At 44.9% G+C, this 25,879-nt stretch overlaps 2 protein-coding genes across 3 annotated transcripts; one reads left to right on the forward strand and one right to left on the reverse strand.

The window, feature by feature from the left end:
* Positions 1-552: 552 nt before the first annotated feature.
* txndc15 (thioredoxin domain containing 15) lies at positions 553-3,530 on the reverse strand. 2 transcript variants are annotated; one of them, XM_011483125.3, is made up of 6 exons: positions 3,348-3,530; positions 2,474-2,757; positions 2,113-2,259; positions 1,791-1,954; positions 1,211-1,341; positions 553-834 (listed from the first exon to the last, which is right to left on the reverse strand). In XM_011483125.3, the coding sequence occupies exons 1-6, from the start codon at positions 3,442-3,444 to the stop codon at positions 638-640; spliced, it is 1,020 nt and encodes a 339-aa protein (XP_011481427.1). In that variant the 5' UTR covers positions 3,445-3,530; the 3' UTR covers positions 553-637. The 2 variants fall into 2 exon arrangements, with proteins under 2 accessions (XP_011481427.1, XP_004076101.1); XM_004076053.4 differs by having other exon boundaries at positions 2,474-2,790; positions 3,348-3,524.
* A 7,217-nt stretch (positions 3,531-10,747) lies between these two features.
* Positions 10,748-12,819, forward strand: LOC101161324 (tripartite motif-containing protein 29-like). Its single transcript, XM_023962801.1, has one exon. It carries the CDS (start codon positions 10,769-10,771, stop codon positions 11,867-11,869), a length of 1,101 nt encoding a protein of 366 aa, XP_023818569.1. The 5' UTR covers positions 10,748-10,768; the 3' UTR covers positions 11,870-12,819.
* The last annotated feature ends 13,060 nt before the right edge of the window (positions 12,820-25,879 follow it).

Below are 25,879 nucleotides of genomic sequence, written 5' to 3' on the forward strand. Positions count from 1 at the left end.
TACAAAACTGGTGACAGTTAGGTCACAATAAATATGAATCACATTCCCTGCAAAACTGCATTGTTTACTCATACAGAAATTGAGCACACACACATACAAAAACTTAAAGGAACTTCCTCACTGATTTACTATCTAACAAAACTGATTTTGTAAAACGTGTCAAAAAGTGTTGTACTACTATTCAAAGCTAAATGATATGACTGTTATTTAACATAATGACAACTCCCTCCTTTTGTAATGAAACTATTTCACCCCACGCTCCATGAGTTCTTATTCAGTAGAAATAACAAAGGTTAGTGCAACTGTTGGTAACACTATCGTACAAGGGTTGTTTGTTAGGTTTGGCTTTTTTGTAGATTAGATGAAGCTCTCCTGCAAAAATGAGTGGCTGTACCCTTTGTGATTATTTTCTTATGCACCAATCTCTGAAATACCATTTGTAAATATGTTTAAACAGAAATGGCCAAAACTGTGGGCCAACATAGTCAACGGTCAAAGAGTTTTTAGGCCCAACAATCTACCAATATTTTATTTGAAATTACAACTTCAACATTTTTACTTTGAAACAAATGTTTTAATTTCAATTAAATTACAAATCTCAATAAAACTGTGTTTTCATCCTTAGAGGTTCCTGTCTTCACTCCTGGTGCTCATGCTCTTGTCCCGGTATAAGCCACCGGATGCTGTCCGCTCGCAGTATGGCATACACAGAGAATCCAGTGATGAAGAGGATGGAGAAGACCAGCAGCCAGTCGATGCTCCTCATGGGGACGCTGAGTAGTGGGCCTTCCAGGTCCTCTTCGGTCACATTTCTGTCAGGATTTGCTTCAAACCCTGTGACAACATATTTGAAAACACAGTGAGCTGCAATTCTGTGATCTGAGTAATACATTTTGGTTTAGAAGATATCTCTTTAAAGTCAGCAGCTGACAACAAAATTAACTCAAATAACGTTTATTTCAGAGTGCAAGAACTAAATAACTATACATGACAGGATCAGATAAAGGGAAAAGGTTATTTTAGTCGTTCAAGCAAAAAGTGGTTTGATGAAAAAAATAAATAAATGTTTTGATTTTACAGTTTATCTTTAAAATGTTTTTTGTGATAAAACTAAAAACTAAATTCTGCAACAATACAGAAAACATTAACAGTCATGACTGTCTGAAGATGAGTTAAACTGCAGACATTTCCATCTGTGCTGCACGTCTACCTGTCTGGTTGGTGATGAACGACGTCAGCGTCTCCAGAGTTCTGTCGGTGTGGTTGAAGCGAGCCATGGGTTTGGCGCCCTGAAATAGCAAGATGTTGGGAACCGCCACTGTTCCAAATCTTGTGGAGAGGCTGGTGATGAGAAGGCAAACCACATGGACAATGAACACGGGTTCTATGTTTAACTGTTTTCTGATTCATTGCAATTTGATGCAAATAGAGAAACATTCAAATATTGAACACACTGTATCACATAAAAAAGCTACATGAAAAAAGCAACAAAACTATATAGCTAGGTAAAATAATTTAATCTTATTAAGCCTCTAATGCTTCAGCTTCATCATCTCAGTGCTTTTATTAAACCTTCTCTGTGGATGTTGTTGGCTTTAAAGTCATTTATGTTGTTTTTCTTTGTTCAAACATTTATAATTTCAATATTTCTTGTGACTTTAGGATCAAGATACCATTCATCACACCATCGTGTTGAACATAATCACATCTAATTTTGGTAAAAAATGCATCCAGTAGGTTGGTTTAGCTTAAAAAAATCTTAACATAGTCAATAAAGGAACATAAATCACCTGCTGTGCTGTGATGCATCTAAAGCCAGGAAATGAATACCGGGAAAAGCTCGAGGAAGAGCATTGAAATGAGGAGCCAAGTTGGCAGAGAACTGGCACCAGGCTGTGTAGAACAGCACCACAGAGCACTCTGTGCTGTTAGCATTAAGGAACTCCATCAGGTCCTGAAAAAGTGAAGAAGAGCCAGAGGCGAGGAACAAATAAAACCTCTTTATCAACTCTATTAAATAAATAAACATGTTGATGAATTAAAGTGCCAAACAACTGTTCTAAGCCCATTTATGAACGGCCCTCCGAACATCGTCATCATCATCATGGATACCTGTGATGCGTTGAGGACCTGCACTGTGAAAGTCTGCAGTCCTGTCATGTTCCTCTTATCACAGTTCACTTTGTACGTCTTGGCAGCCTCTGTGGTGTTGTGCTCCTCGACTGGTGTAATATCTGAATGAACCATTTCAAGAGTGACCTGGAAGCAGACATCCAATCTCCAGTCATTCAGTGTTGATGTTTGAGTTTCAGCCATTTAAATCATGGCCAGTGCATAGATTCAAAACTGTACATTACACAGACGTAAAAACAAAAATTCAAAGCCAATTTTTGAATTTACTGGTTGGGCAGTTGATTTACAGACAAAAGTGAAACGATATAAAAGTGCTCCTGGAACATTTTTGGACATTTACCTGCTGCGACAATGGCTCCTCTTCCTCCTCCAGAGACAGTGAACCAGTCGTCAGGTCCGGGGAACCGCACTGATCCCTCCCCTCATCACAGGGAGGGGAGAAGGCAGTCTGGAAGTCTTTTACATTCTTGGGATATAACGATTCAATATCAGATGGATCAATCGGTGTATCAGTGCCCAGCACAGCATCCGCAATCTCAGCCGTCTTGAACTGCCTCTTCAGGACAGACTTCAGGTCATCCGACTCCACAAACTTGGGACTGTTCTCTGAGTCCGACACTCCATCTGGAAAAATGAGCTCCGGTGATTCCTGATTGTCTAAGTCATACAGAAAAATGTTAATTAATCCTAAATACAACAGATATTTAAATCAAACTTCTTGCATCCCAAACTAACCATTCAAATATATGAATTTAGACTAGAACCAAAAAATTGAATCATTTTAATATTTACAAATGGTTAAACAATTGTGAAATAGGAAAAAATAGGTATTATTAGTGTTAAAAAACAACATAAACACAAACAATGTAGTAAAAGAGACAGGATTTTATTTGGTCAAGTATTTATCATCTTTGATAGTAATAAGGATCAAAGCAAAAACCTTAATGGAACACCCGTTTGTTTAAAATGGCGCAATTTAGTAAATCGTAAATTATTTACGAAAACTTTCTGTCAGATTTGGCAGATATTAAACGACTTTTTGTCACTCCTTACAATTGAAGCCATTTAAAAAAATGAATAGATATTTTAATATATTACAATAAACAGGAAAAAAAAACTGAAAAACGATTTCCAAACACAAACTTCTCACTATTCTAATTCTGTCCTTTGCTATCATCAGTCAGTACCTCGGTGGCGGATTTTCGGTTCCTTACCTTCTGCTTTTACCGACGAAAACTTGAACACAACAGCACTGAGTATAATAAATAATAGTACAAACGTTAAATGAAAATTCCTTGAAATTCCCACCATGTTTATTACTTTAAAAAATAAAAAAGATAAGAGACGGCGTCAGGGCATCCTTAACGATTGGTAGGAACGAATAATCATTAGGAGCACGGACGAAAATATGCGACACACCATCAAAGTTATTTCCGGTGAAACTTTTTTTCTTCAAACTTTATTGAATGTGTCAATTCAATTCACAACGATGCAACACAGCAACAAGGAAGGAACAAGCCAGGGGGTTATTATTACATTTTACACAAACACATTGAAACTGACGCACAGATCAAATGTTTTAATGGATTTCCGGTTAAACTAAACAAAAAAGAAGTACACAGCATCACGGTGCAGAGTAAAAGAAATACCTTCAAAATAATCCATTCTGTTTTGGTAAAATTATGGGAAAACATGTTCTTTTTGGTGAAACGTTACAAAACAACATGTTTAATTTAGTTGTTCTTAATGTTTTGTTATTATTGGGTAATTATACTAAAACAAAAACACGGGGAAAAATTGCTAATTTTGATAAACAAATTTCCATATTAAATATATAAAGTGGTTTGTATTTAGAAATTTTAGCTTTAAAATAAAGGTGAATTCTTCATAAGAGTAAACTTTCAAAAAGCAAACCATTTTTTAATATATTTCATTCGGATATTTAACTATGGTCCTATTTTCATTGATTGGAAATCATGAAAAATAAAAAAGCAAGAACATTTCTTACCTAAATTTAGGACAATAGTTTTATGAAAAGTCTTTGTATTTATATGTGTTTTGATTTTTTTTATGTGTCTTTATTTTTGCCACCTTCTTTTGTTCAATAACGTGGCCAATAGGTTTTGCCCTGATTGGTATATATGTGCATATGTTTTGTATTCTGACATTTGTCAGAAGTTTTCAATTAAAACAAAAATATAATGAACAAATTAAATACTTAAAGTTCGAAGTGTTCAGGTGTAAATTAAATATTGTTTTTTATCTATAACCCATACGGTTTTTTTTTCTAGCTCTTATTTTATTTTTCCCTTCATATTTGGGTATGATGTTTGGGTATCATGTGTTCAAAATTTAAAAATTTACTTAGTTTGCAGTTTTTTGTTTTTTGTTTTCTTAAAGTTTAGAAGGTATTCACAGTAGATCGTTCAGTATAAAATCGCCATATTTCGTTTAAACAGACAGAATCTGAAGGCATTCATCATAGAGTTTCTGAATGTTGACTGTTCTGTAGCTTCTTTTTCATTCTAGGACCAGAGTGGAACAGTATACAAAGGAATTGGTGTTCTACAGGCTCTCTAAAAAAATGTAAATGTTATTTGAATGTTCTCTACAGCATGTACCGTGTGCAAATTGGGTCTTCATCATTTGCCATCATTAGTAGTAAAGTGTCCCTGTCTTTGTTACCTTTAACTGACAGGTAAAAATATGGACCCCTGTTGATCTATGAATAAATTATTTTTTAAATCAAATTCTCTTTCATTTACAAAATTGTAGTTACAATACAAGTTTCCTCAAAATACAACATCATACCTTTTTATTTGGTCTAAGGTTTATCCATTAAATATTGTTGTTTTGTTCCTTACGTAGTTATTTAGACACATCATTTCGTAACATTTCTTCATATATAAATAAAGTATTTAAGTAACATGTATTTTTAACTAAATAAAAGTGTAATTCACTGCAGAGATCTTGAAAAAAACAATAATATAGAAATGACACCAGAGAAAACGACAATAGATTATAAAAGTACAGATAAGTGACTGCAGCTGAGGGCTAACTGTTTGCAGAGAATTCTGCGACCGACATCTTGTTCTTACAAAACAAAAATACCATAAAATAGTTGATACTGTAAGGTGTAAAATTTTTGGTGGCTACAGAAAGACCTTGACTTGAGTTTTCTTTCTTTGTTTTTTTTATAGAAACTAACTGTTATGTATTGCTGCTGCTCCTTTGCTGCTTTGCTGCATCACCTGTCATTCTGCTCACCTGGCAGGTGTGGCCAATGATCTTGATCAGCACCTGCCAGGTATTTAAGTCATAGGAGGCCACAACCAAAGGAGAAGCATGCAGAGAGCAGAGCAGGGGCCTGTTTCAGAAAGGAGGTTAAGTGTAAACTGAGTGCGTTAACCCTGAAATCAGGGAAACCCTGGGTTTTCCCGTTTCAGAATGGGAGGTTTGTTAAACCAGAGAAAGCAGAGTAAGTCAAACCCGTTTCTGAAAGAGAGGTAACTTATACTCGGAGTCAGTGTCCATGGTTACTTATGCTGTGAACCTAACCTGGTCGGGAGCAGGTTTTATTCTCTAAACTCAAGGTTTCTGCCAGTCCCCTCCCCTTTTTAAAGACGAAGCGGTATTTTCCGCTTTAACCTTCATTGCCCACATTTCCGTCACACAGAGACGAGTGACAAGAATGGCTTGTCCTTTTTTGGAGGACCCAATAGACGAGGAGGCTGCATTCATTCATAGAGAATTATATTTACCTCGTACGAGGATTTTGAGACCTAGACTCGATTTTTTTGACATTTCCCCATACGTTTTAGTTTGAGCGTTACCGTTTTTCGTTGCAGTCAATTACATATATACAATGAAAACAACATTAGATATGTATTGCTATGTAGATGTTTCATATGTAAAATATTGTCAACAAAGCCTACATCCATGACATGCTCATATTTGACCTGATTGAATTATGTTTTTATACTTCATTTTAGCTGCTGCCATGTTCTTTTAATTCCTGCAGGATTGCATCTACATGAAAATGAAATTAGGGACATTGGATTAGATTAATGTAACAATTACTTTTGGGAAACACAATTTGCTAGTACTGCTTACTTTCTTAATCCCATATAAACCTATACCACTTGATCAATACAAGGGTAGACAAAAGTTCACTTTTAAAAACACAATTCTGTAGCAGCCCATGCAGTGTATCATATTCATGCATTTATTACTGCAGTTACGGTAGTGGGACTGTAGGGGGCATGTGTTCTGCTGTGCAAGATTTACAATAAAGAGACATGTGGAGTGAACAGACGTGTGTGTCTGAGCGCCATAATTACATTCACATCTACCGACACCGAACCCTGTGAGGCCGGCTACAATTGCATGTATTAATATTAAACTGACCAAAGTTTGCAAGAGGGGAAGGTTAACAAAAAAGTCCTCTAAACCAGTGTTTTTCAACCAGTGTGGCCGTGGGAGATGGTCAAGTGTGCCGTGGAGAAATTGCCCTGATTCACTGATCTAAAAACATTTTCCATCTCCAGGATTTCAGCTCTGTGTTCATCCAAACAGGCCCTGATAAAACACTGAGTAGTTAGGAGTATAAAAGATCTTAAAATTACTTTTTCTTTGTGTTTATTTAATTCTATTAAAGACATTTTGATAAGAATGACGGTACCGCGATTTAGCTGCAGCTATAACTGTGTAAGGAAAAGTCCCGCCCCTTTAACTGTCTCCGCCAATCATTCTTGAAGGCTTAATCACATGTCATTGGTCTGACCTATCAGAAGTGGTTAAAGTCTTCACTTCCTTGTTCTTAATTCTGCTGATAAAGTCGCTCAGTTCTAACAAAAATACCAGCTAGAGCTCGTCTTTAGCTGGTGGTTCATCTCTTAGAAAAAAACAGCCGCAACTTCCTGCTTTTTCTGCCACAATTATCACAAAAATCCACGTGAGATTGCACGGGGGGGGGGGGGGGGGTCGATCAATACAGACCATGAATCTCTGCTTTTTTTTTTTTTTGGGGATGCTGGTGTGCCGCGGGATTTTTGTCAGGGTGAAAGTGTGCCGTGGCTCAAAAAAGGTTGAAAAACACTGCTCTAAACATTACCGACGTTAAATGCATTTTCCCCCAGATTGGTTCTGTACACTATGCAGCATTTCATGCAATTACACCAGGAATAACACTTCAAAAGTACACCTAAATATCACCATTTTTTATTTCACACCTTACGCTATTTAAAAAGTTATTACAGCCAATATTTTATAACAATGATTTAAATGCAAACTTGCGCATTAACTTGAGCAGCTATGTTTTCCCACGCTCACTGTCTCTGTTTTGCAGATGCAGCGGTGTTGCTTTTCTTCTGGAATCTGTGCTCATATTCACTGTAACTCTGCAGCAGCACGTCAAGTTCAGCTGGCGAAAAATACGCAGACCTCTTTTTTTCCACGATTGCCATGGTGAGTCGTGATACCTGCGCTCCATTGATAATGGCTTCTTATACTTATACTGCTGGGTTTTGTTATTTTAGTTTGGGGTTGGACCTTGGTAGTCCTAGTTTATTCACTTTCCCACCAGAGACAACAACACACTGGATCAAGTCTACTGCAATATCCCAGGTGCATACAAGGCTGCAGCAGCTCCTCACCTGGGCATATCAGATCACATCTCTGTGGAGCTAACCCCCACATACAGACCTCTGATCTGCAGGACCAAACCAACCATCAAAACAGTTCAGGTATGGACCGAAGAGGCTTCTTCTGCATTACAGGACTGTTTTGAACTCACTGACTGGGAGGTGTTTAAAGATGGCTCAGACCTGGAGGCCTACACAACATCCGTCCTGAGCTATGTGCAGTTCTGCACCAATGCTGTTCTGCCCACAAAGTCCATCAAAGTGTACCCAAACCAGAAACCATGGTTTGATGGAACAGTGCGGTCTTTGCTCAAAGCTCGGGATGCAGCCTACAGGTCAGGTGACAGGCTGGCCTACAGCAGAGCCCGGACAGAGCTGAGGAGGGGCATCAACCAGGCCAAACGCAGACACAGACAACGGGTGGAACAGCACTTTGCTAATAACAACCCGCGGGAGATGTGGAGAGGCATCAGAACCATCACAGACCACGGGAGCAGCATGCAGCAGACCACTCGTGACTGCCTGACACTCTAAACACCTTCTTTGCACGCTTCGACACGCCCGGCAACAGCAGAGACTCTGGTCCTCTATTACATATGGAGGAACAGTCCCAGCCTCTCGTCCTGCAGCTACATCAGGTGAGCTCCACTCTGAGGAGGATCGACACCAGAAAGCCGCAGGACCAGATAAGGTGTCAGGTCGGGTTCTGAAGCTGTGTGCACATCAGCTGGCTGGAGTTTTTCTGGACATCTTCAATTAGTCCCCGCAGCTCACCTCAGTTCCCGTGTGTCTCAAGTCCTCCATCATCGTGCCGGTGCCAAAAAAATCATCTGTCTCGTGCCTCAATGATTACCGGCCGGTCGCTCTGACACCGGTGATCATGAAGTGCTTTGAGAGGATCATCCTGAACCACATCAAGGACATCATCCCTGCTACTCTGGACAGTCACCAGTTCGCTTACAGGGAGAACCGATCGACAGAGGACGCAGTCTCACTAGCCCTGCATGCTACCCTGTCCCACCTGGAGCATCCTGACACCTATGTCAGGATGTTATTTGTGGACTTCAGTTCAGCCTTCAACACGGTGATCCCGGATAAGCTGACACTGAAGCTCCACAACCTGGGTCTGCCTGCCTCCCTGTGTCTTTGGATCAAAGACTTTCTCACCAACAGGCCCCAAGTGGTGAGAATCAGGGACTCAACATCATCCACTCTGATCCTGAGCACAGGAACACCACAGGGGTCTGTCCTCAGCCCCGCCCTCTTCACTCTGTTCACCCACGACTGCTCCGCTATTCATCCCACAAACCTGGCTTTAAAGTTCGACGACGACACCACCGTAGTGGGTCTCATATCCAACAATGATGAGACTCACTACAGAGAGGAAGTTCAGCACCTGACAGGATGGTGTGCTGACAACAACCTCATCCTGAACACCTCCAAGACCAAAAAGATCGTTGTGGATTTTAGAAGGACTAGAAAGGTGGCACACACCCCCCTCCTCATTAACGGGGAAGAGGTGGAGCGGGTGGACCACATCAAGTTCCTGGGGATCCACATCACATCTGACCTCACCTGGTCGCTGCACACATCCCACCTGGTGAAGAAGGCTCAGCAGAGACTCTTCTTTCTCAGGAAGCCTAAAAGGACTGGAATTTCATCTCAACTTCTGGGGAACTACTACAGAGCCACCATTGAGAGCATCCTCTGTCTGAGTGCTACGGTGTGGTACGGGAGCTGCACCGCTCAAGACAGGACTTGGCCCGGGTGGTGAAAACCGCACAGGAGATTGTGGGAGGACCTCTCCCACAACTCGACTCAGTGTACGACAGCCGGGTCCGACGGAAGGCTGGTCGTATAGCTGCAGACCCCACCCACCCAGGACATCAACTGTTTGTACAGTTGTAAGAGATACAGGAGCATCAGAACCCACACGAACAGACTGAGGAACAGCTTCTTCCCAAGAGCAGTGAGGTCCATCCACCCCCCACCCCCCCCCCACCCAACATAACCCACCAACCCCTGTCAGAACACAGCTGACAATGCTCTAACTGTACTTTAAAACTATGTACGCAATATTCATGCCGTGTGTGCAATATTTATTTTACATGTGGAATACACACTCATATGTGCAATATTCACCCCACTCAACTGTACAGTATTTGTCTTATGTAGCTGCTTATCCTTTATTTTATTTTATTCTATCTTTTTATATTGTTGGAAGAGAGTTGCTGGAAAAAATTTCATTGTGCACTGCAGAATGATAATAAAAGATTCTGATTCTTATTTGTGGTCTCTGTTTATTTACTTTCAATAGTTAGATTTTGTTAGGCAGCGTTAGCAGGGAGCTGCTGACTCCGACGGTCAATGTGGCTGGGTCAGTTGTCTCCCTGAATTATTTTATGTTTGGCCAAGGCTCCAATCCCGCTGTTTTGTCTTTTGTTGGGACCAGCACAGTAATTATTTATTTCTTTTTGTTTTACAGGACACAGGTTATTTCTCCCACTTAATAAACCGTGTTCCTAAACTTATTTGGTGTCCATAATGTTTTGGCCCCTTCATGATTTTCCCCTAGACTGGGACAAGTTTTCCTGTCGGGCCGTAACACCAACTTTAATTGTTCTACACTTTATCCTTTTTTCATGTTTTATAGTTTTTATCTTTTTCTTTAAAGTGTAACACTTCACTAATTGGCAGATTTCTTGAAGTTCCAAATTAATACAAGTAGAAATCTCTACAGTACATATGTTTTCAAAGTTTTGAAGCCCACAATAACCCTGTTTTAAGGTCCTTGCTGGGCTGTGACTGGAGATAAACCTGTGACCTCTGCTTCCTGTTCACAGTCCAATCAATTCCCTTGCTCCCTGCATCACAGATTACTTAAATATGCAGGTAAAACTGCAGCATTCATGCACTGCAAAGCAGTGACGTGAGGGAGGAGCTTTTATCTAGAAACAGAAAGTGGAATTTAGCATTTCCTTTAGAACATAGGCATGGCGCAGCACGTTGTTCTGGATAAAGAAAAACTGATCTGTTCGATCTGTTTGGATCTGCAGAAGGATCCGGTCACTATTCCTTGTGGACACAGTTACTGTCTGGAATGTATTCAGAACTTCTGGATTGGAGAGGAACCAAAAGCTCCCAGCTGCCCTCAGTGCAGACAAAGCTTCACTTCAAGGCCTGTCCTGGTGAGAAACACTATTTTAGCAGAGTTGGTGGAGGACGCAAGAAAAGCAGAGCTCCAACCGACTTCATCTGAGCGTTCTGGAACTGGACCAGAACATGTTGACTGTGATTTCTGTGAAGGAAAGAAGCTGAAAGCTGCCATGTCTTGTCTGACCTGTATGGTTTCTTACTGTGAGCAGCACCTCCAGCTCCATTTCCGTGTTGCTGCATTAAAGAAACACAAGCTGGTCAAAGCTACTCTAAAGCTTGAGGGGAACATCTGCATTCGTCACGAGGAAGTTATCAAGATTTTCTGCCGCACTGATCAGAAGTGTATTTGTAGTCTCTGCTCCATGGATGAACACAAAGGTCATGACATGGTGTCTGCTGCAGCAGAAAGGGCTGAAAGACAGACAAAGCTGGGACTGGATCAACAAAAAGTCCAACAGAGAATCCTCAACTTGGAAGAAGATTTAGAAGTGCTTCAGCAGGCGGTGGAGGCCATCAATCTGTCTGCTGAGAAAACTATCAAAGAAAGTCAGAACCTCTTCAAAGGTTTGATCTGTCTCTTGGAGCAAAAATGCTCAGAAGTGGAGCAGAAGGTCACATCCTATCAGATGGAGGAAGTGAGGAAAGTGGAAGAACTCCAGGAGAAGATGCAGCATGAGATCACCAAACTGAAGAAAACAGAGGCTGAGCTGGACCAGCTCTCATCTACAGAAGATCATCTCCATTTTCTCAACAACTACTCCTCCCTGTCAGATCTGAGTATCTGTACAGACTTACCTAGGTCTGGACTTGCTCAAGAATTTGTTGATGATGCTCTCAAAGCTGCGTCTGAGACCAGAGAGAAGCTGGAGAAAACTTTCAGAGACCAGAAGACAAAGATTTTAGACACAATAATTCATGAAGTCCTCTCTGGATCTTAAATCTTCTTCAGACAGAAAAACATCTGACACCCGTATGATTTAGGTGCTGAAATATTCATGGATGTTAATGGCAAATTTAATGAAAACAGGAAAACTTTTCTTTTGGGTTCAAACTTTCAATAATTGAACAAATGAGGGAAAAAACATTGTGTTGGACTTTCTTTGTTATATTAACTGTGAATTCAAAAAAACCATTTAAAAAAAAAGGTACAATGTCTCCTTGACTTCACAATCTTAATACATAATAAGTCGATATCAGTGATATCCCGTGTGACATAGGAGTTTAGCCTTCTTGTTTCCATTCCGTTACAGCTCAGTTTGTTCACAGTTATAGGTTGACTGTTTCATGCGAGGAACAAAAGACTCACACAACAGGTTTGAATTTGTGCATTAATCTGCAATGTTTCCGACCTTCCTGGTGCCCAGATGACAAATGGAACAAGGCGTTCACTTCCTGTTAATGAGGGTTGAGCATTGGGAAGCAGAGGGTTTGGTTTTGTCTTATTACCTTTTGGTTTAATGATTTGAGTCGTTTCTCATTTTATGTCTGTTGGTTTTTGATTACAGGAGTTTAAATGTATAGTTTTCAAGAAACGCATAACTTTTGTTGTGTCTGTTTTGTTTGGTTAAAGTGGCTGTTTTCCTGGGCGGGGCCAGACTGTCAATTTGACGCTCATAAAAGGTGGCGGATCTGAGTGTGATAGAAGCTGAAGGGGAAGGAGAAAATGTGAAATGTGATTTTGTTAAAGGAAGAACTGCATTGTTCCTGAACATTTTTTACATCTGCTTTCTGTAAACCAGGCTGCTCTGGTCTCACTACATTATGACATCCAGAAACAGTACATCTGTTGTGTTTTAACCCTTGTGCTATCTTAGATGACCCCACCCTTACTTTGACGTGTTCTCCCTACCATGACAAAGGGGGATAAATGTGGAAAGATTTCATGTAATCCATGGACACCAGTGAAGATCACAAACCATTGAAGAAAAAAGGTTCAGAGCACTGTCTAGTGGGTCTAGATGACCCAACTCCCAACGTTGGTGCCTAGGATAGCACAAGGGTTACATCCCTTTTTTACACAATGCCACATAATTTGGCCCATAATTTCCTTAATTACAGATTTTTTTGATATTTCAAAATATTATAACCAGAAATTTCAACAAGACAGAAGTGCACAAAATAAATTCGTTTGGACTCTGACTCATTTCTCCCAGTTTTTGTAGTTCTGGTTTCAACATTAAAAATTTGTCAGAAATTACACATTTTAGTATTTTGCATGTGGATTATTTGAAATATGAGTGGTGGGATGTAAAATATCCTCAAATTCTGGAATGACCCTTGAAGTCTCCCTCGGATGCAAATCATGTTTTTTGAGTTTTTTACATGTATGTCTGGCACTTTACTTATAAAAGAGAACAAATGTAATAAAAACTCATTTCAGTTTTGCATTTCTGAGTATTTCTTCTTTTAAATCGCTCTCAAACTGATGCAAAGATGCTCTGTTTGAGTTAATCTATGGGAATTTTTGACCATTCTTCCAAAAGTGCATTGATGAGGTCACACACTGATGTTGGTCCAGAAGGCCGGGCTCCCAGTCTTTGCTCTAATTCATCCCAAAGGTGTTCTTTTGAGTTCAGGTCAGGACTCTGCGCAGCTTAGTCAAGTTCATCCACACCTGACTGTGTCATTCATGTTTTTATGGACCTATAAGGTCACCATAGTTCCTCCTCCACCAAATTTCACACTTGGAACAATGCAGTCAGTAATTTAACGTTTCCACTGTTCTAGAGCCCATTATTGTCAGGAGAGAACACAGGAATGGACTGGACTGGACTGGACTCAGATGCAGAGTTTTAAGAGTTTTTAATCTCTGAGGGAAGCTATAGCTATGTCACATGAATCAACCAAACAAACTGGCAGAGGACAGAGGGAGACTCAGACTATTTAAGACATGAGGAAGGGAAACACAGGTGGAAACAATCAGGGAAGATTAAACAGTCACACCTGTAAGGAACAGACAAGGGCAGGAAGTAACAAGGCCCGAAACAAGAGGAGAGTTAGTGTTTCAAAACAAAACAGGAAGTGCAACACCAGACAACAAAGGTGACAGACACAGACCAAAAGTGCACAACTTAGGACATGAGATAAGACTGACGAGACATGATAGTACACCCCCCCCCCCCCCCCCCCCCCCCAAGGGCCGACACCAGACGGTCTACGGGACTCTAAGAAGTCAGACAGGAGTGATTGGTCCACAATGAACCATTCAGGAGCCCACTGCTGCTCTTCCGTACCATAACCCCCCCAGTCCACCAGGACCGTGACCCCTGTTCCGGACGGACAGGATCTTCCACACTGTATAAACCGGACCATCCCCCACCATTCTGGGTGGAGGAGGGGGCACCGAGGGAGAAACCAGGGGACTGTCCACCACCGCCTTCTCTTGCTGACATGGAAGGTGGGATGCACCCGGAGGGATCGAAGCGGACGAAGGCAGACCGCAGCTGAGTTGATGACCTTGGAAACCGGAAATGGACCCACAAACTGTGGAGCCAGTTTCCTATAAGGAACGTGCAGGTTAAGATCCCTGGCTGCGAGCCAGAGCTTCCGCCCTCATCGATAGACGGGAGCGCAATGCTTCCTGCGATCTGCAGCCTTCTTGACTCCATCCTGTTGGCGGACAAAGACCTGTCGGGCGGCTGCCCAGATGTGACAACAGCGGCGAACCAGGCGTGGGCCGACAGAACAGATATCTCTGGCTCCAAATCCGCAAATAGGAGAGGTTCATATCCGAAAACACACTTAAACGGTGAGAAGCCCGTGGCCGAGGTAGGCAAGGTGTTGCGGGCGTACTCCACCCAGACCAGGAGCCTGCTCCATGTTGAGGGGTTCAGGGAGTCCAAACACCGGAGACCGGTTTCCAGTTGTTCATTGAGGCATTCAGTCGGACCATTGGATTCAGGATGATACCCAGAGGTCAGTCTGACCGTAGCGCCAATGAGCCGGCAGAACTCCTTCCAAAACCGGGACACGAACTGAGGCCCTCGGTCAGAAACAATGTCTTAAGGGTTAGCCATGGTGTCTAAATATTTGGTTCATCGTTATTTCAGCAGTAGCCATGGCCGATGGCAGTCTAGGCAGGGCAATGAACCTGACCATCTTTGAAAACCTGTCTACGACAGTTAAAACAGTGTTGTGACCTCGTGAGACCGGGAGACCCGTGACGAAGTCCATGGAGATGTCAGCCCAAGTGCTGGAGGGGATGGGAAGCGGCTGAAGCAGTCCCATGCGGATTATGGAGGATGTCTTGTTCCTGGCACAGACTGAACATGCAGAAATGTACTCCCGGACCTCCAGCTCCATTCTTGGCCACCAGAACCTCCGGGAGATGGCAACTGCACCCCACTGTTAGCCTGCTTAACCTCAGTTTCTATTTGCCAAGTCACCTGCTTCAACCACACAGGTCAGTGGAAGGATGGCCTCTGGTTCTTTGGCAACAGGCTCGGTGTCATATAGATGAGGCAGGGCATCCGGCTTGATTTTCTTGGACCCCGGCCTGTAAGAAAGAGTGAAAGAGAATCCATTAAAAAAAATTTTCCACCTGGCCTGCCGAGACTTACGTCCCTTTTGCATTTCGGAATTACTTCAGATTTTAGTGTCCGTCCAGACAATGAAAGGGTGTTCCGCCCCTTCCAGCCAGTGCTGCCACCACCCGTTTAGCGCCACCGTGACTGCCGGCAACTCCCGGTTGCCGACATCGTAGTTGCGCTCTGCCTTGGACAATCACCTGGACAGGAACGCACAGGGGTGCATCTTCCCATCTAGCTCGGACCACTGGGAGAGGACCGCCTCAATCCCTTCATTGGAGGCATCCACCTCCACTACAAACTGACGGCAAGGGTCAGGCAGGGTGAGCAGAGGAGCATATGAGAAGTTTCAGAGTCTTGAGGATGGCCTCTGCCTTTGATGTCCACTGGAAATTCACACAAAGAGACGTGAGAGCATGGATGAAGCATCTATAGAAGTTTGCAAACCCCAGAAACTGCTGAAGTTTCTTGCGACTCACTGGTGTCTGCCAGTCTGTCACAGCGCTGACTTTGGCAGAGTCCATCTCAACCTTCCCTGCTGACACCGCAAATCCCAAAAAGGAGATGGTCTAGACATGAAACTCACTTTTTTCCACTTTCACGTACAGATTGTTCTCCAGGAGACGCTAAAGGACCGCGGTAACATAAGATTTATGAGAGTCCAAGTCAGGGGAATAAATGGGGATGTAATCCAGGTAGACATACACAAAATGATCCAGGAAGTCTCAGAGAGCGTCATTAATAATGGCCTTAAATAGATTAATACATACATTTCGTTGGTGAGACGAAAGGGCATGTGAAGAAGGAAGCTTCAGCCAGGCCTGCACTGCCAATCTCCAGATCCAGCCAGGCCTGCACTGCCAATCTCCAGCTCTAGCCAGGCCTACACTGCCAATCTCCAGCTCTAGCCAGGCCTAGACTGCCAATCTCCACGTCCAGCCAGGCCTGCACTGCCAATCTCCAGCTCTAGCCAGGCCTGCACTGCCAATCTCCAGCTCTAGCCAGGCCTACACTGCCAATCTCCAGCTCTAGCTAGGCCTACACTGCCAATCTCCAGCTCTAGCCAGGCCTACACTGCCAATCTCCAGATCCAGCCAGGCCTGCACTGCCAATCTCCAGCTCTAGCCAGGCCTACACTGCCAATTTCCAGCTCTAGCTAGGCCTACACTGCCAATCTCCACGTCCAGCCAGGCCTGCACTGCCAATCTCCAGATCCAGCCAGGCCTGCACTGCCAATCTCCAGCTCTAGCCAGGCCTACACTGCCAATCTCCAGCTCTAGCCAGGCCTAGACTGCCAATCTCCACGTCCAGCCAGGCCTGCACTGCCAATCTCCAGCTCTAGCCAGGCCTGCACTGCCAATCTCCAGCTCTAGCCAGGCCTACACTGCCAATCTCCAGCTCTAGCTAGGCCTACACTGCCAATCTCCAGCTCTAGCCAGGCCTGCACTGCCAATCTCCAGATCCAGCCAGGCCTGCACTGCCAATCTCCAGCTCTAGCCAGGCCTACACTGCCAATTTCCAGCTCTAGCTAGGCCTACACTGCCAATCTCCACGTCCAGCCAGGCCTGCACTGCCAATCTCCAGCTCTAGCCAGGCCTGCACTGCCAATCTCCAGCTCTAGCCAGGCCTGCACTGCCAATCTCCAGTTCTAGCCAGGCCTAGACTGCCAATCTCCACGTCCAGCCAGGCCTGCACTGCCAATCTCCAGCTCTAGCCAGGCCTGCACTGCCAATCTCCAGCTCTAGCCAGGCCTACACTGCCAATCTCCAGCTCTAGCCAGGCCTACACTGCCAATCTCCAGATCCACCCAGGCCTGCACTGCCAATCTCCAGCTCTAGCCAGGCCTACACTGCCAATTTCCAGCTCTAGCCAGGCCTAGACTGCCAATCTCCACGTCCAGCCAGGCCTGCACTGCCAATCTCCAGCTCTAGCCTGGCCTGCACTGCCAATCTCCAGCTCTAGCCAGGCCTGCACTGCCAATCTCCAGTTCTAGCCAGGCCTAGACTGCCAATCTCCACGTCCAGCCAGGCCTGCACTGCCAATCTCCAGCTCTAGCCAGGCCTACACTGCCAATCTCCAGCTCTAGCCAGGCCTACACTGCCAATATCCAGCTCTAGCCAGGCCTACACTGCCAATCTCCAGATCCAGCCAGGCCTGCACTGCCAATCTCCAGCTCTAGCCAGGCCTACACTGCCAATTTCCAGCTCTAGCCAGGCCTAGACTGCCAATCTCCAAGTCCAGCCAGACCTGCACTGCCAATCTCCAGCTCTAGCCAGGCCTGCACTGCCAATCTCCAGCTCTAGCCAGGCCTGCACTGCCAATCTCCAGCTCTAGCCAGGCCTACACTGCCAATCTCCAGCTTTAGCCAGGCCTGCACTGCCAATCTCCAGCTCTAGCCAGGCCTACACTGCCAATCTCCACGTCCAGCCAGGCTTACACTGCCAATCTCAACGTCCAGCCAGGCTTACACTGCCAATCTCCACGTCCAGCCAGGCTTACACTGCCAATCTCCAAGTCAAGCCAGGCCTGCACTGCCAATCTCCAAGTCAAGCCAGGCTTACACTGCCAATCTCCAGCTCTAGCCAGGCCTACACTGCCAATCTCCACGTCCAGCCAGGCTTACACTGCCAATCTCCAAGTCAAGCCAGGCCTACACTGCCAATCTCCACGTCCAGCCAGGCTTACACTGCCAATCTCCAAGTCAAGCCAGGCTTACACTGCCAATCTCCAAGTCAAGCCAGGCTTACACTGCCAATCTCCAGCTCTAGCCAGGCCTACACTGCCAATCTCCAGCTCCAGCCAGGCCTACACTGCCAATCTCCACGTCCAGCCAGGCTTACACTGCCAATCTCCACGTCCAGCCAGGCTTACACTGCCAATCTCCAGCTCCAGCTCGGCCTGCAATGCTTACCTCCAGCTGCAGTCTGACCTTTGAAGCATCAACAGTCATGTCCAAGTCCATCCCTAAACAGTTGGAGCTTTTAGTCTTGAATGTGAATTTAGCCAAATCCCTGTCCATAACAGTAGTGGGTTGCTATTGGCCCCCGTCTGCCACCAAGGAGGCACTATCATCTTTAAAAGATCTTCTCTCCAGAATAGATTATGGTGAACTTTTAATGGTCGAAGATCTCGACTGGGACTGGTCAAGTACGGCTTCTGAAAAATGTAAATCCTTCTGTGACTCTATAAATCTTAGCCAGTTGATTAATCAGCCAACTAGGCCAAATGCCAAATGACCTGAAAAGTCTACTTTGATTGATTTAATTCTAACAAATTCTCCACACAAATTTTCATCTGCGGGTGTTTTCTGTAATGATTTGAGTGATCATTGTGTTGCTGCAGCATGCAGAGACGCAAAAATCCCCAAATGTAAACCATGCGTCGTCCTTAGGAGAAATTTCAAGAAATTTAATGAACAAGCCTATCACCATGATTTATCCTTGGTTAACTGGAAGTGCATAGGCCTAATGCCCAATATTGAGTTAGCTTGGTCATTTTTTAAGCGTAACTTTGAAAATATTATAAATAAACATGCTCCAATTAAGACATTTTGAGTGAAAGGGCGAGATAATCCTTGGTTCACCCGAGAGCCATCGAACATCATTCACCTCCGGAATAGGGCTTGGGCCAAAGCCAGGAAAACAGACTTAGCCAGGGACTGGTCCACCTTTAGACAACTGAGAAACAAATGCACTTCATTTATTAAAAAAGCTAAATCGGAATATTATCTATCTGTCACAACTGAGCATCTCAACAATCCACAGAAATTTTGGAAGGTGATCAAATCTTTCTCTTTGAACAAAAGTTCACATACTCTTTCTTCGTTTGTTTTAAAAAAACTCAGTCCCAGTTTATGAGCGAACTGAGGTTTTAAATTGTTTCAATAATCATTTTTTATGATCTGGCTCCATCTTTGACTACAAAGGAGCTACCTCAGTGCCCCACAGTGTAAACTCTTCTATGTTTTCTGGTGAACCCTTTACATTTATACCTTTTACTGTAAATCAAGTTCATAAAGCTCTTAAAACTCTGAACCACAGAAAACCTCCCAGGCCAGATCTGATAGAGCCTTTCTTTTTAAAAATGGCTGCTGATTTCATTGCTCAGCCTCTTACAACACTTTTTAATCTGTCAATTGAAACTCAAGGAATTCCTTACATATCAAAGTCAGCTTTTGTTACTCCCCACTTAAAAGGAGGTGACCCAGCAGTTTGAACCCTTGTGCTATCTTAGATGACCCCACCCTTACATTGACGTGTTCTCCCTACCATGACAAAGGTGGATAAAGATGGAAAGATTTCATGTAATCCATGGACACCAGTGAGGTTCACAAATCACTAGCCGCGGTTACATGGGCAAAATATCTTGATCAGATCAATGGTCGGATTAAAATTCAACCCTTCAAGATTTCATACCAATTTAAATACTTGGGAGTTACAGTTACCTCATCGGTAAAAGAACTTTACAATCAAAATTTCACCAAACTAGTTGAACAAACCAACACCTGTGACCTTGAGAGATGGTCTTTTCTTCCACTCTCTCTAGCCGGTCATGTGGGGGTGATTAAAATGACAGTGTTGCCCACATTTTTGTTTTTGTTTCAATCTATTCCTCTCCACCTAAGCAAATCTTTCTTCAAAAAATTAGACAAGAGAATACGGGAATTCATTTGGAATTGCCTACAGGCAAATCCATTGTCAGGCCCTATTGTTAAAAGCCAATTGTTTTCTCCTACAATGAAAATGATCATTTTGCTGACATGAAGGCAAGGCAAGGCAAGGCAAGTTTATTTGTATAGCACAATTCGTCCACAAAGTAATTCAAGGTGCTTCACAAAACAGAAAAATGCATCAAAATCACAATACATCATAGAAATAATCAACGTAAAATTTACTTTAAAAGAAAAGAAAAAGAAAAAAATTTGAAAATTCATTTAAAAATAAAGGAAGGAAAGGAAATAAAAGTGCAGATAGGACCTTTCAGTCATATACACGGCTAAACAGAAATCTTTTAAGTCTAGATTTGAACATGAGCACAGAAGAGGCCTGTCTTACGACTTCAGGGAGGCTGTTCCAGATTTTAGCTGCAGAATATTGAAACGCTGATTCCCCTTGTTTAGTTCTGACTCTGGGAATCAACAGGAGGCCGGCCCCTGAGGTCCTCAGAGTACGAGATGGTTCATATGGCACTAACATGTCTGAGATGTACCTTGGTGCTCGGCCATGGAGAGACTTGTACACAAGCAGAGCTGCTTTGAAGTCTATTCTTTGAGGTACAGGGAGCCAGTGCAAAGACCTGAGCACAGGACTAATGTGATCATACTTCCTGGTTTTGGTCAGGACTCGAGCAGCAGCATTCTGGATGTACTGAAGCTGTTTTACAGCTCGTTTGGAGAGGCCGGTGAGCAGGCCGTTACAGTAGTCTAACCTACTGGAGACAAATGCATGAATAAGTATCTCCAGGTCTGGCTTTGACACTATGTTTTTGATTTTGGCAATGTTTTTCAGATGATAAAATGCCGCTGATGTTACTGACTTGATATGGCTGTTAAAGTTCAGGTCAGAGTCCATGATTACCCCTAGATTTCTGACTTGATTTGAGGGTTTAAGAGACAGAGAATGAAGGTAGCTGCTGACACTTTCTCTTTGTTTCTGTGGGCCAAAAATAATAACTTCGGTCTTGTTTGAGTTTAGCTGGAGAAAGTTGTTCTGCATCCACGCACTGATCTGTTGGAGGCAGTGGCTGGGTGAATCCACATTCGGCCCATATTCACCTGTTGTCAGTGACACATAGATCTGAGTATCATCTGCATAGTTGTGATAACATATGTTATTACTGCGTATTAACTGCCCTAGTGGCAGCATGTAGAGGTTGAACAGAAGGGGTCCCAGGATCGATCCCTGGGGCACACAACAAGTCAAGCCATGTAGTCTGAGACACAACTCCCAATTTCAACAAAATATTTCCTGTCTTCCAGATAAGACTTGAGCCAACTTAGGGCAGATCCAGAGATGCCAACCCAGTCTTGGAGTCTGTGCAAATGGATCCCATGATCAGCAGTATCAAAAGCAGCACTCAGGTCTAGCAGGATTAAGACAGAGACTTTGGCATCATCAGTGTTCAGGTGGATGTCGTTGGTTACCTTGATAAGAGCAGTTTCTGTGCTGTGATGGGGTCTAAAACCTGACTGGAAAACATCAAACGAATTGTTTAATAAGAGAAAATCAGTGAGCTGTTGGTAGACAACTTTTTCAAGGACTATTCCTAAAAATGGCAGATTAGAGATAGGTCTGTAATTATTCAGTACAGTGGGATCAAGACCGCTTTTCTTCAGGAGAGGTTTAATGACTGCAGTTTTTAAGGCCTCTGGGAATATTCCAGATTGAAGAGACATGTTAACTATTTGAGTAATTGATGGCAACACACTCTTCAGGACAGACTTTAGAAATCTAGTGGGTAACACATCAAGGCAGCATGTAGACGAGTTCAGACGGGTGATGGTCTCTTGGACAGTTTGGTCAGTGACAGGTACAAAGTGAGTCAGCTTAGAGTGAGTAGGTGGCCGTTGGATAGTTATATGTGTTGTGGAGTTGATGGCTTTTTTAATGCCCTGAACCTTGTCATTAAAAAATACAGCAAACTCATTACATTTGGGTGTGCAAACCAGTTCTATTGGTAGCTGGGTTAGAGGGTTAGTTAATCTGTTTACTGTTGTGAACAGGACACGAGAGTTGCTGCTGCAACTTCCAATGATTTCAGAGAAGTACTTTTCCCTTTCTTCTGCATAAGATCTGGTTGTAAGCGTACAACCATGATCGTGGACTGCATGTTTTAAAAGATCTTTATATTGATGGTTTGTTTCCATCATTTGAACTGTTGAAGGACAAATATAACTTGCCTAACACTCACAATTTTTACATTTTTTGCAAGTAAGAGAGTTTGTTAGACACAACTCTCCAAATTACCAACAACTCCCAGAGGAATCTGTCACCGAATCATTATATTTGAAAGACCCTGGGACTAGGGGCGGAATCTCACATTTGTACAATAAACTGAGCCGCCTTAATGGTCATAGCACCTTGCAGCACCTGAGGGAGGCCTGGAAGGAAGAGCTTGAAATAAATATTTCAGAAGAGCAATGGGATCAAGCTTTAGGCTCCACACACACAACCTCAATCTGTGCCAAACATGATTTGATTCAGTTTAACCCTTGTGCTATCCTAGGCACTTTAAGATTGGGAGTTGGGTCATCTAGACCCACTACACAGTGCTCTGAACCTTTTTTCTTTATTGTTTTGTGATCTTCACTGGTGTCCATGGATAACATGAAATCTTTCCACCTTTATCCACCTTTGTCATGGTAGGGAAAACATGTCAATGTAAGGGTGGGGTCATCTAAGATAGCACAAGGGTTAAGATAACATACAGGTTCCACTGGACCAGGCTCAGGCTGAGTAAGATATTCCATGACGTTGAGCCTCTTTGTATACGTTATGGACAGGCTCCAGCATCTTTGTCGTACATGTTTTGGGGTTGCTATAAGCTGTCAAACCTTTGGTCTGATGTTTCTCTGACACTGTCAAAAATTTTAAACCAGATGGTCAAGTTGGACCCCCTCATCGGAATTCTGGGAATCACCGATCCCCAAACGTTTAAAAAGTAATCGGAGTGTAGGTTAATTCGGTTCATATGCTTAGTTGCATGCAGAATCATACTTTTAAATTGGAAGCAAACACAGTCCCCCCCACATACATCCATTGGATCGGAGACATTTTGTTTTTTCTAAATTTAGAAAAAATGAAGTAAACCCTGCAGGGACGGGAAGGGAAATTTTTCAATGTTTTTTTTTTTTTTTTTTTTTTTTTTTTTTTTTTTTTTTTTTTTTTTTTTTAACTTGTCCTGTCCAACAGCTAGGCAAACAGATGAGAGCTGAGGGCCTCTTGTGTTGGACATATTTTATTCTAACAAGAGGGGTTATTCATCTTCAGACAAACCAAAGGTATGTCTGAATAAACCCCTTTTGTAATTGAGGCCAAACTTTATTAATTTCAATCATGTTTGAAAATCTTTGGTGTTGGACCGGACGGAAAAGGAAAGAGGGGAACAAGAGAGAGGGACGTTAGAGAGAGGGGGGGGTAGGAGGGTGATAATAGGAGGGGAAGGGGGGTAAGACCATGAAGCAGCATAGAGCAGGCAGGTTTACTGGTTGTTTATCGTTACGGTACGGTTCAAATGTAGTACAAAAAGGGCGGGGCCTGTTCACACACACTCAAATATTATCAACACACCTGCTAGCCGCAGAAATGTCCACATGTCAACATGCACACAAAACAGATAGTGTTCACGAACGCATACTTATGCCTTTAAACCAACTAGTGTGAAATCTTTCATTCATTCAATCATGCAAACTATTAGTGCAAAGGTGAGCTAACACCTGTGCTCAGGTGAGTGTTTATGTTCTTCTAAAATGGATGGTGGAATGTGAAAAGAAGGAGGAGGAGCGCCCAGCCACCCCCACACCCATACCCCCGCCGCAGCAGCAGCGGCAGCCGGAATTCCCCCAGCGCCACACGGGAACAGGCAGGGAACAACCGCCCCCCGGGCGACCAAGACCGCCATCCAGGCCAGGGCCAGCAGGACCGCCGCGAGGCCCCCAGAGCCAGAGAGCAGGGAGGCGCAGAGGGAAAGAGAGCGCCGCCCCAGCCCAGCCAGGAAAGCAGCCCCCCGCCGCGCCGGAAGAGCCCAACGCAGGGCCCCACCGGAGAGGGACGCCCACAGCCCCAGACGAGCACCCCACCACCACCCAGGAGTTCCGGGCATCCCCCCGCCCCGACCCCAGGTACGAGCCAGGACCCCCCAAGGGAGACCCGCTCCGCACTCCAGGCAGCCACCCACCCGGCCCACGGTTGGTCCAGGTAGGAGCAAGGCAGGGGCCCGCCGCCCCCGCCCAGGAGGGGGGAACCCCGGGGAAAAAAGGGCGGCCCATAAGGGATGTTATAAATATGGCCCGACCAGGCTCGGCCATGTTGGAAGTTTGGCGGGGCCCAGCGCCCAGGGGCAAGGACCAGGACCCACCCCCCAGGGACACGAACACCCCCGGCTCAGGTGTAATATGAACCCCCCCACCGTGCGGAGAGAGCACCGCCGGGCCCAGGGAGCCGGCACCCAAGGGACACGGCCGCCATCGCCAAGGGGCCCACACCCCCCACCAGGGACGGGGTAGGGGACAGATGGACCCAGGTCCCACCTTCCTTGTAAAATGTGTGTGCGTGTATGGGTGTTTGAGAGGGTGTTTGTGTGCATGTGTGTGTGTTTATGTTTGAATGTATATATTGAAGGGGGAGGGGTGTGTGTACTAAGGGGGGTGCAGTTAAAATTGGCGAGTAGGGCACTAAGGGGACATCTCCTGATTACTCACAGTGATGTCCCCTCACCCTCCACACCAAGGGGCCCTAAATGTCTAAGGTGCGGTTAAAATTGGCGGGTAGGGTGCCAGGAGGACATCTGCTGCTTGCTGGCAGTGATGTCCAAGCACCCCCCCTACCAAGGACCCTACGTGTCTAAGGTGCAAATAAAACCGAAAGAGGGGGGGCCCACTCCATACGGCAACCATAGGAGGGGGGCCACTCCCAAGTAGCCCCCCCCCAAGGCGCATCGCAGGCTAAACCCCCCACCCCCTCACCCTAATATGAGGTTATATAAGGAAGGGGGTAAGTTGGGGACAGCTGGTAGACTGTCCCCCGGTGGTCAAACAGCCGTCCCCCAGCCCACCCCCAGCAAAGGGGCCAGGGCCACCCAGCCCAGGGGCCCACCCCCGGAGGCGCCGACACCCCAGGCCCGGCACCACCCACCCCACACAGAGAGAGAGGAGCCAGAAAGCGTCGCCCCCCCCCGGAGCAAGCCCAGGCCCCCACCCCCAGACGCCGGCCCTAGAAGAGCTCTGGTCAGGCCTCGACGGGACCGAGGAGGCCAACCGGCCGAGGCAACCACTGATTGCCTCAGCGGAGACCCCGACCCGCTAGCCCCCCCGACCCGTACTAATAATGGGCCCCCCCTCCCCCCCAGAACGCCCCCCCACAGGACAGGGCCGACAAGCCCCCCACCCCACCCCACCCCAGACCCCGCAGCCGAAGCGGGTGACACCCAGAGCGACCGGGGGCCCCGAGAGGGTTGTCCCGTCCCGTCCCAGAGCCAGGGAAGGGCCGATCCCAGCCCCAGGTGCAGATGGGCAGCCCATCCGGCGCCGCTGGGCCCCCCCCACCCGAGCAGGGCCCCCCGCCAACCCCCCCCAGCACAGGCAAAGGGACCACCCCCCCAAGCCAAGCCAGACCACCACCCCACCCCCCCACCACGCACCCCCACGCCCAAGCCCAGAGGACCACGCAGCGCCCCAGCCCGCCCCACCCAGGCACCGGACCCGAC

Source organism: Oryzias latipes, chromosome 14 (assembly GCF_002234675.1).
Source record: "Oryzias latipes chromosome 14, ASM223467v1".
Lineage (NCBI taxonomy): Eukaryota > Metazoa > Chordata > Actinopteri > Beloniformes > Adrianichthyidae > Oryzias > Oryzias latipes.

What these genes read in the sequence shown, in the direction of transcription:
- LOC101161324 (XM_023962801.1), top strand. Translation starts at nt 10,769, where the DNA reads ATGGCGCAGCACGTTGTTCTGGATAAAGAAAAACTGATCTGTTCGATC.
- txndc15 (XM_004076053.4), bottom strand. Translation starts at nt 3,444, where the DNA reads ATGGTGGGAATTTCAAGGAATTTTCATTTAACGTTTGTACTATTATTT. An exon ending in AGGTCCTCAACGCATCACAG is followed by an intron (nt 1,955 to 2,112) that starts GTATCCATGATG and finishes TCACTTTTTCAG; the next exon opens with GACCTGATGGAGTTCCTTAA. An exon ending in GTTCATCACCAACCAGACAG is followed by an intron (nt 835 to 1,210) that starts GTAGACGTGCAG and finishes ATGTTGTCACAG; the next exon opens with GGTTTGAAGCAAATCCTGAC.